Source organism: Danio aesculapii, chromosome 19, assembly GCF_903798145.1.
Source record: "Danio aesculapii chromosome 19, fDanAes4.1, whole genome shotgun sequence".
Lineage (NCBI taxonomy): Eukaryota > Metazoa > Chordata > Actinopteri > Cypriniformes > Danionidae > Danio > Danio aesculapii.
The window spans coordinates 4,530,846-4,546,159 of NC_079453.1; the positions used below are offsets into that span (position 1 = coordinate 4,530,846).

The following is a 15,314-nucleotide window of genomic DNA, read 5'->3' on the forward strand; positions in this document are numbered from 1 at the left end:
GTCTGGTGACTGGGCTGGCCAATCCTAGAGCACCGTGACCCTCTTTGCTTTCAGGAGCTTTGATGTGGAGGCTGAAGTATGAGAAAGAGCGCTATCCTGCTGAAGAATTTGCCCTCTCCTGTGGTTTGTAATGTAATGGGCAGCACAAATCTCTTGACACCTCAGGCTGTTAATGTTGCCATCCACTCTGCAGATCTCTCACATGCCCACAAACTGAATGTAACCCCAAACCATGATTTTTCCTTCACCAAACTTGACTGATTTCTATGAGAATCTTGGGTCCATGCGGGTTCCAACAGGTCTTCTGCAAAATTTGTGATGATTGGGATGCAGATCAACGGATGATTCATCAGAAAGCTCTACCTTCAGCCACATTTCCAAATGATCAACTAGAAGTCAAGTTATTATTGTTGCTGTCACAACTGAAATCGACGACAAGACTTTTGTCAGCTAGTGCATATATATATATATATATATATATATATATATATATATATATATATATATATATATTTTTTTTTTATTATATAATACACATACATATTATTTTTTGATATGTAAATCTGTCATTATTATCTTTGTACGCTGTTAGAAATAAAGGTATGTGAGCTGTCACTGGGGCACCTATGAGGTCCATATCAATACCTCAAGGGGACATATTAGTACCTAAAAAGTACAATAGTGTTCCTCTTAAAATTTGTATCATTCCAAGCATTGGCATAAGGATACAAAAAGTAAAATGCATCATGAAGTGTGAAGCTTGTTGTTTATAACCTGACGAAAGCTGGTCGATACATAAGACACATGCTGAGCAATTTGTCTCTCAAGCAAGCTTCTCCTTTCCTTCATTTTTCTTTCCTGACAAATTAGAGGCTTGTCACTGACATTTTCCATTTTCTTCTGGCCTCAGGAGTGTATCGATTCAATCAAGATAAGTGTGACTCCGGCTCTTTAACTGCAGAAGTGGCTGAACCCCGGGCATTGAAGAGAAATGCGGTGAGTAAGGGTTTATTCTGAGTATTTCTATTTATCAGACAGGAAGAGCAAAGATGGCACACCGCATTTACAAACATAGAACAACATAGATATTCTCAACACAGTCATTATGCACCATCTCATTTCAAAACAAAAAGTAGATTATTTAGCTTACCCTATTAAAAGATGCATGTTTTTGCATGTTTCAAGAAAAAAAATCTATTTTTAAAAACAAGATATTTTTTACTTGACTAGAAAATGTTGCTTGATTGAAGAGTTTTAGATATTTGGACTCTGATTACTAAACGAAAGTAAGGAAAGCATTTTTGAGGGTAAAAATAAGTATTAAAATGAAAATCTATAGACATAAAGTGATAAAGTGCGACAAAAGAAAGGCTTAAAAGTGTATTTTAGAAGTTTTCTTTTTCATTAGACTGAAAAAAGAAAAAGCCCAAATATCCAAAATTAGAAGATGTGCACCGAATCCAGTGTTTTTGCCTGTAGTGTCATTTCTTAAAGGTGCAGTATGTCATTTTCACCACTAGAGAGCCTGTATTCACAACAAACAAAGATGTATTTTAATGACACTGTGACTGAGTGTGGAATCATGGGAGAATCCTGGAAGGGCAGTCGCAGCATAAAACATATGACAGAATAATTGGCAGTTCATTCCGCTGTGGCATGTTTTCTTTTTAATTAAAACAAGGATCCAAAATCCAAAGTCCAAAATCTTAAAATGTGCAAAGGATCCAGTGTTTTTGCCTGCAGTGTCACATCTTAAAGACGCAGAGTGTACTTTTGGACACTAGAGGGCCTGTATTCACAACAAACAAAAGTGTATTTTATTGACCCTGTGACTGAGTGTGGAATCATGGGAAAATCCCGGAAGGGCATTCGCTGCAAAAAACATGACAGAATAATTGGGAGTTCATTCTGCTGTGGCATGTTTTCTTTTTCATTAGATGGAAAAAACAAAAAGCCGAAAAGTCCAAAATCCTAAAATGTGCACCAGATCCAGAGTTTTTGCGCAGTGTCACATCTTAAGGGTGCAGTATGTAGTTTTCACCACCAGAGGGTGGTTGTTTGTCACAACAAACAAATGTGTATTTTGAGGACTCTGTGACTGAGTGTGGAATCATAAGAGTTCCTGAATCATGGAAGAATCCTGGAAGGGCATCCACCGCATAAAACATATGACAGAATAATTGGCAGTTCATTCCGTTGTGGTATGTTTTCTTTTTCATTAGACTGAAAAACAAAGATCCAAAGTCCAAAATGTGCACATGTGTTCTTGCCTGCAGTATAAAATCTTAAGGGCGCAGTATGTAATTTACACCACTAGAGGGCCTGTATTCACAATGAACAAAGGTGTATTTTGATCACACCGCTATTGAGTCTGGATTCATAGGAGATCCTAGATCATTGGAGTTTCCTGGAAGGGCATTCGCCACATAAAACATGTGACAGAATAATTGGGAGTTAATTCTGCTGTGGCATGTTTTCGTTTTTTTATTAGACCGAGAATCAAAGGTCCAAAATCTAAAGTCCAAAATCTTAAAATGTGCACAAGATCCAGTGTATTTTCCCAAAGTGTCACCCCTTAAAGGCACAGTATGTACTTTTTGCCACTAGATGGCCTGTATTCACAACAAACAAAGTGTATTTTGATGACACTGTGACTGAGTGTGGAATCATGGGAATTCCTGAATCATGGGAGAATCCTGGAAGGGCATCCACCGCATAACACATATGACAGAATAATTGGCAGTTCATTCCGCTGTGGCATGTTTTCTTTTTCATTAGACTGAAAAAAACAAAGATGCAAAATCCACAGTCCAAAATGTGCACAAGATCCAGTGTTTTTGCCCACAGTGTCACATCTTAAAGGCGCAGTATGTAATTTTTTACCACTAGAGGGCATGTATTCACAACAAACAAAGGTGTAATTTGATGAGTGTGGAATCATGGGAGTTGTGGTCTTTGTTATATCTCATGGCACCCATGAAATAAAGTATTTAACACTTATTATGATGAAAAAAGAGACCAGAAGTTTAGGGTGTGTGACGTCATTAGCATAAACACACAGCGCACACTTTGTCCGACTAGTGAAATTTCTAGAAAATATCTAGATTTGAACATTCTTCAAAACATCTGTGATAATATAAGTGCATAAATCAGCAAAATATATAACACTGCTCTAGTGCTTTTTGAATATTTTACTGAATAATCTTATATATTTTGCATATAACTGAAGAACCCAAAGCATCAAATGCTCATCTGAATCTACACATGCATCATCCTTGTATTCTCCTCATTTAGCGTGTCCTCCTTATACTATAATATACATGCAATGCTTTGCCAGTGAATCGAGCTGTTGCTATGGCAACCAGTCTGCCCCGCGCCCACCATCAAAAGGGCTTCACTAAACCTGATACACTCGAGACTGTTCGAGAACACTCAGCAAACCTTCCCCAAACACACACACACACACACACACACACACACACACACACCAAGGTTCCCTCGGCGCTTTGATGCGTGTCTCCACGTCTCGCCCTCTTCATGAACAATGACTTGGCTTGTGGCCATGACTGACAAATTTAGAAAAGGGTCTCTTTAAAGCCTGTCTCTTTAAACCCATGGACGCTCACATGTATGCGCTCTGCTATGAGAGTGATGTTATTTATTATTGTATGTTTCATCCTTCTGCTATATGAGTTCTGATGATTTCATTCATTCTTTCATTTTCTTTTCGGCTTAGTCCCTTTATTAATCAGGGATCTCCACAGTGGAATGAACCGCCAACTTATCCTGCATGTTTTTTTACGTAGCAGATACCCTTCCAGCTGCAACCCATCACTGGGAAACATCCATACACATACACTACGGACAATTTAGCTTCCCCAATTCACCTATAGTGCATGCCTTTGGACGTGTGGGGGAAACCGGAGCACCCGGAGAAAACCCAAGCCAACAAGGTGAGAACATGCAAACTCCACACAGAAACCCCACTTAACCCAGCTGGGGCTCAAACCAGTGACCTTCTTGCTGTGAGGTGATTGTGCTACCCACTGCACCAACGTGCTGCCTTGTTCTGATTTCTTTTAAATTATTATTTTATTATGTTTTTTATTTTATTATTATTTTTTAAAATAATTTATTACTATTTTTTTTCTTAAATCTATTTTCGTAACATAATCATCAAAGATTTGTCCATTTTTTAATAAATACTGCAAAAATGTTTAAGAAATATAAATCTTAAAACAGTGAACTGCATTTTTACATTTGCAAAGTAATTAATTGTCATATTATTTACAAATAGTGTTTGTAGCTTCATTGTATTGTGTAAAATGTCACTGTGTAAAGTGATATGCTAATATCACTTTAAACGTACTTTTCTATTGCTTTTCATTTACAATAAAATTAACGCTGATATATAAATGCAATGCAAACACATATGGTTATACTCTCAGTTTAGTAAACAATTTTAGTAAGAGAACGTTAGGAAGGCTATGTTTATTTTAATGAATTATGACATATTAATAGCATTAAAATAAAATAAATGTCAAGTAATAGGACAATAATAAATATTAATAGAATATAACAAAAAAAATTACGCACAATCAATTCTCATATTTATTATTTTTACTTATTTTTCAGTAGTGTTATAATATATGTAAATATTATAACATTGATATATTATAATATAGCTTAATATATATGCATTATTAAAAATACTGTTATTTATACTTTTTATACTGTACATATGAAAATATATGATTGTAATGAAAAATATGTAAAAAATATAGAAAAAAATTATAAGAATAAAGGTTAAGAATAAACTGAATTAAATATACATTATATTTGTTTTAATTATCAATCAATCTATCTATCTATCTATCTATCTATCTATCTATCTATCTATCTATCTATCTATCTATCTATCTATCTATCTATCTATCTATCTATCCATCCATCCATCCATCCATCCATCCATCCATCCATCTGTCGTTCTTTCATTTTTTTCTATCCATCCATCCATCCATCCATCCATCTATCTATCTATCTATCTATCTATCTATCTATCTATCTATCTATCTATCTATCTATCTATCTATCTATCTATCTATCTATCTATCTATCTATCTATCTATCTATCTATCTATCTATCTATCTATCTATCTATCTATCCATCCATCCATCCATCCATCCATCCATCCATCCATCCATCCATCCATCCATCCATCCATCCATCCATCCATCCATCCATCTATCTATCTATCTATCTATCTATCCATCCATCCATCCATCCATCCATCCATCCATCCATCCATCTGTCGTTCTTTCATTTTTTTCTATCCATCCATCCATCCATCCATCTATCTATCTATCTATCTATCTATCTATCTATCTATCTATCTATCTATCTATCTATCTATCTATCTATCTATCTATCTATCTATCTATCTATCTATCTATCTATCTATCTATCTATCTATCTATCTATCCATCCATCCATCCATCCATCCATCCATCCATCCATCCATCCATCCATCTATCTATCTATCTATCTATCTATCTATCCATCCATCCATCCATCCATCCATCCATCCATCCATCCATCCATCTGTCGTTCTTTCATTTTTTTCTATCTATCCATCCATCCATCCATCCATCCATCCATCCATCCATCTATCTATCTATCTATCTATCTATCTATCTATCTATCTATCTATCTATCTATCTATCTATCTATCTATCTATCTATCTATCTATCTATCCATCCATCCATCCATCCATCCATCCATCCATCCATCTGTCGTTCTTTCATTTTTTTCTATCTATCCATCCATCCATCCATCCATCCATCCATCCATCCATCCATCCATCCATCCATCTGTCGTTCTTTCATTTTTTTCTATCTATCCATCCATCCATCCATCCATCCATCCATCCATCCATCCATCCATCTATCTATCTATCTATCTATCTATCTATCTATCTATCTATCTATCTATCTATCTATCTATCTATCTATCTATCTATCTATCTATCTATCTATCTATCTATCCATCCATCCATCCATCCATCCATCCATCCATCCATCTGTCGTTCTTTCATTTTTTTCTATCTATCCATCCATCCATCCATCCATCCATCCATCCATCCATCCATCCATCCATCTATCTATCTATCTATCTATCTATCTATCTATCTATCTATCTATCTATCTATCTATCTATCTATCTATCTATCTATCTATCTATCTATCTATCTATCTATCCATCCATCCATCCATGTTATGCCCTAAATAATCTAAAATAATGCTGATATACACGCACCGGCCACTTTAATAGGTACACCTGTCCAACTGCTCATTAACGCAAATTTCTAATCAGCCAATCACATGGCAGCTCTGAACACACATTATGTCAAACCTTGAGGCGGATGGGCTACAGCAGCAGAAGACCACACCGGGTGCCACTTCTGTCAGCTAAGAACAGGAAACTGAGGCTACAATTTGCATAGGTTCTCCAAAATTGAACAATAATACATATTAATAGAATATAACAAAAAATATTACGCACAATCAATTCCTATATTTATTATTTTTACTTATTATTAATGTATCTTTTTTCAGTAGTGTTATAATATATGTACATATTATATCATTGATATATTATAATATAGCTTAATATATATGCATTATTAAAAATACTGTTATTAAATGTTTTTTATTTGATTAAATATTATTATGAAATACTAAATATATATTTAAATACATTTGAAATATTATTTAATATATTAAATATTACGATTCATTCATTCATTTTCCTTCGGTTTAGTCCTTTTACTTTTCAGAAAGCTAATTAAAATATATATAGAGAGAGAGAGACATAAGCAGTGCATTCTACCTTTTTTTGCCGTCTGGTTGGGACTGGATCCAGGCGTGCTGGGTCTCGGGTCAGATTTGATTGGCTCTGATTTTGAGGGCGGATCTGTGATGAGGGAGGAGTCTGTGACTGTGGTGTCGTCAGCTTTCAGGATCTCACTGTCCAGCTCAGTGTCTTTCTGAAGCGTGCCGCTCGTCTCTGGAGGAGAAGTGAGGACTACAGTAGAGAGAGAAATAAAAAAGACTCAATAAAAGGATTTATATTCATTTTCATTCAGATTAGTCCCTTATTTATCAGGGGTTACCACAGCAGAATGAACTGATAACTATTCTGGCATATCTTTTGTGTAGCGGATGCCCTTCCAGCCACAACCCACTACTGGGAAATAAAAGGATTTATATTACAGAGCTAAAACAGAACTGACACATATAGCTGTGAAAAGAAACTGAATGCAACACACCTTCAGTGAATCTAGTTTTCAGAATGAATTAGTTCAATCTGAGTGCAAGAAATAAATAAAAACCAAAATAATCAGTCGGTGCCAATAGCCATAGTGGTTAGTGTGTTGGCACGTTGTACTGTGGTGTTCACGATGACCCGATGAATTCCCGCCGAGGATTTTTTGCTAAAAAAAGAAGATTGCAATTCTCATTCTTATCCAATGGCTTATCTAATCTTTAACCCTTTGATTCCGTTGAGCGGACTCTCCTATTTGTGGGTTCTCGACCAATAATACAATGAGGCTACATAAGAACGCCTCCCTCATTTACATGTTTAAGACTGAAACGTAAAAAGAAATCCAAGCAAAAACAAATAAATACAGAAATGAATATATAAATAAATAAATGTGGTAAAATACATTTAAAAAATAAATAACCTTGAAAAAAAATTATCTGAAAATATTGTATGATTGTAATAAAAAATATGTACAAAATATAGTAAAAAATTATAAGATTAACCTTATTATAAGAAAACCTTAAAATATTATAAATGTCAAATATTCTATCTATCTATCTATCTATCTATCTATCTATCTATCTATCTATCTATCTATCTATCTATCTATCTATCTATCTATCTATCTATCTATGTTTTGCCCTAAATAATCTAAAATAATGCTGATATACACTCACAGGCCACTTTATTAGGTACACCTGTCCAACTGCTCGTTAACGCAAATTTCTAATCAGCCAATCACATGGCAGCTCTGAACACACATTATCTTGAACCTTGAGGCGGATGGTAGAGTCAGAATTTGGCATCAACAACATGAAAGCATGGATCCATACTTCCTTGTATCAATGGTTGAGGCTGGTGGTGGTGGTGTAATGGTGTGGGGGTTATTTTCTTGGCAAACTTAGTACTATTAGTACCAATTGAGCATCGTGTCAACGCCACAGCCTACCTTAGTATTGTTGCTGACCATGTATATCCCTTTATGACCACACTGTACCCATCTTCTGATGGCTACTTCCAGCAGGATAACACGCCATGTTATAAAGCGCGAATCATCTCAGACTGGTTTCTTTAACATGACAATGAGTTCACTATACTCAAATGACCTCCACAGTCACCAGAACCAAATCCAATAGAGCACCTTTAGGATGTGGTGAAATGGGAGATTCACATCATGGATGTGCAGCCGAAAAATCTGCAGCAACTGCATGATGCTATCATGTCAATATGGAGCAAAATCTCTGAGGAATATCTCCAGTACCTTGTTGAATCTATGCCACGAAGGATTAAGGCAGTTCTGAAGTCAAAAGGGGGTCCAACCCAGTACTAGTAAGGTGTACCTAATAAAGTGGCCACTCAGTGTATACCTAAAATTTGAATCTATAATAATAAATAAATATAAGCCTACTAATATTAAGTACCATTTCTCTAACTTGTGTTCATCAACACAGAATCTGCAGGAGTATTAATACAGTAATAATACATTTCTCAGTATGCATCATCAGATTTTCACCAGCAGAAATGATCTCTCTCTCTCTGCTTATTCATTACCATGCACTTCAGCCTCATTAGCAAGCCATTAGAGTCTCTTTACTTAAACGTAGAATACCATAAAAACAGCATGTGATCTCCCTCCCGCAGGATTTTCCCATCAGAGCATATCAGTATCCTCTTGTGCATCCCTTTTCTCTGAATATACGCCTGGAGGAATCACTCGCATCCCTAAAGTCAATATCTGTGCGGTTATAAACATACATACAAAAGTCAAGCCATGTCATAAGGTGTAAGCTAACTTAGCGCTTTCATTAGTATAATGCAAGCCTTAAACCGTCCCCCATCCTCAACATAATGGATTTAGAGGATTAACCCAATGCTGTTTTGAAGAAATCCGTGACTGCTGCCCTTCAGACGAGTTTCTATAATGATCTTGGCATGAATCTAATTAGATAACAGGATCAGTAGTGACCGCTCATTTAACAGCTGACTAAATATGTTTATTCTCTTCGCTTCAGATGCAGAAAGAGCTGTAGAGACATGCCGGAGTGGCGCAAGACCCTCTGGGGAGGCCGTTTGAAGGCCTGGTGGTCTCGATCCAACAGCTTCATCTCAGTTTCAAACAGACAGAGAGAGAGAAACGAGGACAAAATGTCACTTTCATCCGCACCACAACTATAGATGCGTGAAGAAATTAGAAATTAGAAGAAATTTCTGTATTTCTGTACAATTTAAAATTTAATACATGAAAATATGTATTATAATTTAAATTAAATTTTACAAAGTGTGATCTTAAAATGTGTACAAGATCCAGTGCATTTGCCTGTGGCGCAGTATGTAATGTTCACCACTAGTAGGCATCTATTCACAACAAACAAAGGTGTATTTTGATGACACTGTGACTGAGTCTGGAGTCATGGGAGCTCCTGAACCATGGGGGAATCCTGAAAGCGCATCCGCCACATAAAACAATTGACAGAATAATTGCCAGTTCATTCCACTGTGGCATGTTTTCTTTTTCATTAGACTGAAAAAACTTAAAAATGTGCACAAGATCCAATATTTTTGCCTGTGCCACATCTTAAGGCACGGTATGTAATTTTCACCACTAGAGGGTGTGTATTCACAAAAACAAAGGCAAGCCATGAATGTTTAGTTTAGGACTGTACAATATAATTACACCTGTCAACCCTCCCGTTTTTACCGGGATTCCCCCGTATTTTACAGTTCTATCCCGTTATCATCCCGTAAAAGAATTTTCCCGTATTTCTCCTGTATTTTCAGTCTTTCTCTGAAGAGTGGCAAGCAAACATTAAAGAGTCGAGCCTCCATACGCAACCCATACAGCCGAACCACCAGGGGCCGCCCCTTGCTCTTAAATGTGAGTCTGTTGTGTGCTTTTGCTTTTATGGCAGGATTCCCTTTCCTTTACGTTACAGGTGCCGTCTCCCCTTCATATGCAATCCGCAAACCAGTCATATAGCGGTGAGTGACTGTCAGCTGACGCGGTCCATAGTGATAAATAGACGCTGTTATTGTTTACATTCCTCAAAATGGTCTACAATATGTATATGCATATTGGATTATACACATTATAACATTATGTAGAATGTAAGAATACAAATATAGATTATTTTCAAACACAACTGGTAAAAATATTAGCTATTGAGGCAAAAGTCATATTTAATGGTAGGTTAATAATAATGACTACTGCCTAGATAGCATATGAATATGGGCCATTTTAGGTAGTTATGCGACACTGGTGTTCGGCCCAGACAAAATGAATGTGAGCCTGAAGTGGCCCACCTGTGCAATGGCAAAGGGGGGCCAAAGATTCAAATTCATATATGACATTTAAGGCAACGATTTGTCACTTATGGCTAAATGTAATCTGAATGTGAGCCTAATGTTGCCCATAAGGCAAATGATAAATTCGGCCCAAATGATGGAGGACAAATGTGGGTCACAGTTGGCAAAAATGTGGCATAGTCATTTAAGGGTAATCTGGGTCTAAACCTAAAGTGGCTCACACGTGTAAGTGCAAATGTGGCCCAGTTATCTTAAGACAAATGTGGGCCACTTTTGGCAAATATTTGGCACAGTAAGCTCTGGCTATTGCGGTTGTAAGCCTAATGTGGCCCAGAACATATGGCAAATGTGGCCCAGTTATTTTAAAACATATGTGGACCACTTTTGGCAAATATTTGGCACAGTAAGCTCTGGCTAATGTGGATTTAAGCCTATAGTGGCCCAGATATGATATGGCAAATATGGCCCAGTTATTGTATGAACCTCAACAACGGTGACAATCAACAAAATTAATAAAACATCACAAACAGGAGACTAAAAGTGACGAAATCAACAACGTCAACATAAACAGCAGAATCAACAGCAGATAATGAAAACTGGAGCATCAATAAGCTATAGAATGTATTCATACTGCAATGCATGCTGGGATTTTTGTACAGCAAGTGTAAGGTGTAGGCCAGATCTGGGACAGAATAAAAGCAGAATGTGGCCCAAAATAGGCTCAGTTCTGGTTCATTTGGTTGAATTCTGGCTGACATGTGGAATGTCTATGGCTTAATTGTGGCCCATATTTGGCAAACAGGAGTGGACCGCCCTATTGCCATCATTCCATGCAGTATGTGGGCTGGATTTAAGTGTCTGATGTGGGCCGGATCTGGGCCAGAATAAAAGCATAATGTGGCCCAGAACAGGCTCCGTTCTGGTTCATTTGGTTGAATTCTAGCTGACATGTGGAATGTCTATGGCTTAATTGTGGCCCATATCTGGCAAACAGGAGTGGACCGCACTTATACCATCATTCCATGCGGTATGTGGGCCGGATTTAAGTGTCTGATGTGGGCCAGATCTGGGCCAGAATAAAAGCAGGATTTTGGCCCATAATAGGCTGAGTTCTGGTTCATTTGGTTGAATTCTGGCTGACATGTTGAATGTCTATGGCTTAATTGTGGCCCATATCTGGCAAACAGGAGTGGACCACTCTTATACCATCCTTCCATGCGGTATGTGGGCCGGTTTTAAGTGTCTGATGTGGGCCAGATGTGGGCCAGAATAAAAGCAGAATTTGGCCCAGAATAGGCTCAGTTCTGGTTCATTTGGTTGAATTCTGGCTGACATGTGGAATGTCTATGGCTTAATTGTGGCCCATATCTGGCAAACAGGAGTGGACCACTCTTATACCATCATTCCATGCGGTATGTGGGCCAGTTTTAAGTGTCTGATGTGGGCCAGATGTGGGCCAGAATAAAAGCAGAATTTGGTCCAGAATAGGCTCAGTTCTGGTTCATTTGGTTGAATTCTGGCTGACATGTGGAATGTCTATGGCTTAATTGTGGCCCATATCTGGCAAACAGGAGTGGACCGCCCTTATACCATCATTACATGTGGTATGTGGGCCGGATTTAAGTGTCTGATTTGGGCCGGATCTGGGCCAGAATAAAAGCAGAATGTGGCCCAGAATAGGCTCAGTTCTGGTTCATTTGGTTGAATTCTGGCTGACATGTGGAATGTCTATGGCTTAATTGTGGCCCATATCTGGCAAACAGGAGTGGACCGCCCTTATACCATCATTACATGCGGTATGTGGGCCGGATTTAAGTGTCTGATTTGGGCCGGATCTGGGCCAGAATAAAAGCAGAATTTGGCCCAGAATAGGCTCAGTTCTGGTTCATTTGGTTGAATTCTGGCTGACATGTGGAATGTCTATGGCTTAATTGTGGCCCATATTTGGCAAACAGGAGTGGACCGCCCTATTGCCATCATTCCATGCGGTATGTGGGCCGGACCACAAATTCACTCCATTCAAAATGCATTGTGAAAACCTTCATGAATAAGCATTTGCTAAATGAGTGCTTGCAAAATTGACCGCTGACCTTGTGTCAGTCAAGTCTACCGTGTCACACCATGGTCAAATGTTAAACAACAGACTATCATCTCAACCTCTGACCTCCAGGGGGTAAACATGAGGTCAGTGCAGGTCTAAACATCCTGTTTTGATTACAGGACACGTCTCTGTCTCTCCAGTTGTTTCTAAGATCGATGTGTTTCTGTCTTTGCAGCTGTCGTCTACTTAGGACAGACCCCGTGAAGCTACAGGCGCAACTGCTGTTTAAAAGCGGCACAAGAAACAATCGCTGAGCTTTACAACTGTAAATAATCCAGACAAAAAGAGCTAAACATATGCCATAAAACTAAATGCAGTGTTAGCAACTGCAATCTTCAAAGTCAAACAAAAATCTGGGTCAAGTTCCCAATGTTGAGTCTGTAAAGGTTAGCAGCAGGCCAATATCTCACAGCCGAGACCAACGGGACAAACTGTCTGTGTTAACTACAACAAGCCATCTGTCCCGGGAAAAAATGAAGATAGTGTGCCATTCTTCAACAGACAAGCTCACGCTAATAATCAGATGCTAAATGACTCTCATTTGGAGATGGAATTAATTAGTAGTTCACAGAAGCAATTAGGCTAGGACATTAAGTATGTGAGATGTGAGATACAATAAGCAGACGCTGATTTGTTATCAGAAGACAAAAAGTAGGAGGGAGATTTAACATCAGATTTAAAAGGACACAAAGTCAAATATTTGACATGAAAACAAACGCAGCCTCTTTAGATATGGTTGGTTAAGTTAACTACATTTATACCTGTTAGCAGGGGCGGACTGGCCATAGGGAGACATTTTCCGGTAGCCTGGCGGTCAATCTGGCCTGCCACCGTTACTCTGGCCTGCCGCGCACAACTCTTTGTGCACAACGCTCTACACTTTCTAGATCGCTTTACATGTGGCCTGGCATCCATCCATCCATCCATCCATCCATCCATCCATCCATCCATCCATCCATCCATCCATCCATCCATCCATCCATCCATCCATCCATCCATCCATCCATCCATCCATCCATCCATCCATCCATCCATCCATCTATCTATCTATCTATCTATCTATCTATCTATCTATCTATCTATCTATCTATCTATCTATCTATCTATCTATCTATCTATCTATCTATCTGTCGTTCTTTCATTTGTTCTATCTATCTATCTATCTATCTATCTATCTATCTATCTATCTATCTATCCATCCATCCATCCATCCATCCATCCATCCATCCATCCATCCATCCATCCATCCATCTATCTATCTATCTATCTATCTATCTATCTATCTATCTATCTATCTATCTATCTATCTATCTATCTGTCGTTCTTTCATTTGTTCTATCTATCTATCTATCTATCTATCTATCTATCTATCTGTCGTTCTTTCATTTGTTCTATCTATCTATCTATCTATCTATCTATCTATCTATCTATCTATCTATCTATCTATCTATCTATCTATCTATCTATCTATCTATCTATCTATCTATCTATCTATCTATCTATCTATCTATCTATCTATCTATCTATCTATCTATCTATCTATCTATCTATCTATCTGTCGTTCTGTCATTTGTTCTATCTATCTATCTATCTATCTATCTATCTATCTATCTATCTATCTATCTATCTATCTATCTATCTATCTATCTATCTATCTATCTATCTATCTATCTATCTATCTATCTATCTTATAATAATAATAATAATGTTGTTGTTGTTTTAAATATAAATGACAAAAAACAAAATTATGCAGCCATACAAAGCAAAACTGCAGCTTTTGTTTTTAAATTAAAAATAAATTATATTACATTATTATGTTATTAATTATTGACAGTTTTTCTCAGTGGCTTTGGTGCATTTCTCACAACATTATTTACATTTGCACAACAGTTAATGCATTTCTCAAAACAATTAGTACACACTGCAAAACCGAGTTGATAACCTGCAAAAGCGTGTCACAGGCTTAAAATGGAGAGCTCATTCCTCAAAAGCAAGTATTGATGTCAATGAAAGTATTAGCATCATCAAGATGAAAGTCCTGACTCCATTGTTTATGAACAAGATAGTCAAATGGCTTTTTCATGTTTTCATCATGACAGTTTACTCTGTACATTTTTTCCAATGCAAAAAGAGTCAGATTTTGGTGACGCTTCCTGAAAATGCTCAAGACAGCACTACTGTATATACTATTTGCACAGCCATTTGAAAACTACAGTGAATGCAGACATCACTGAATTAGTGAGGTATCTGAGTACAAGACATTGAGTTTGTGTTTTGCATGTTTACTGCATTTACTCTGTGCAATTCTAATTTATTCACAGCATTGTGCAGAACAATAAATACACCCTTATTTACAACAAACATTAACTTCCTTTGGGTAGAGCTGTGCACAACTGTAAACAATACTGCAGTTCATATTGGAACTGAAGCTACAACACACACAGATCTGTGAATCATTCATGAAAATGTTCAATTTAGAAGAAATTTTCAGGAAAAAACAAGATTTAATTTTTTAAAATATAAAATTAGCTTGACAGATTTTGACTAGTTGAACATTTTGTATGTAAAGACTCAAGTAATGAAAT

The 15,314-nt window shown here is 37.2% G+C and overlaps 1 protein-coding gene across 3 annotated transcripts in view; it reads right to left on the bottom strand.

Moving 5' to 3' along the window:
* Nucleotides 1-15,314, bottom strand: part of map7d1b (MAP7 domain containing 1b) — a 91,247-nt gene that overhangs the window by 42,575 nt on the left and 33,358 nt on the right. For all 3 annotated transcript variants that reach the window (XM_056479343.1, XM_056479344.1, XM_056479342.1), the window contains exon 2: nucleotides 6,891-7,085. In XM_056479343.1, the coding sequence (XP_056335318.1) occupies nucleotides 6,891-7,085 (195 nt within the window). The remainder of the gene's footprint in view (nucleotides 1-6,890; nucleotides 7,086-15,314) is intronic.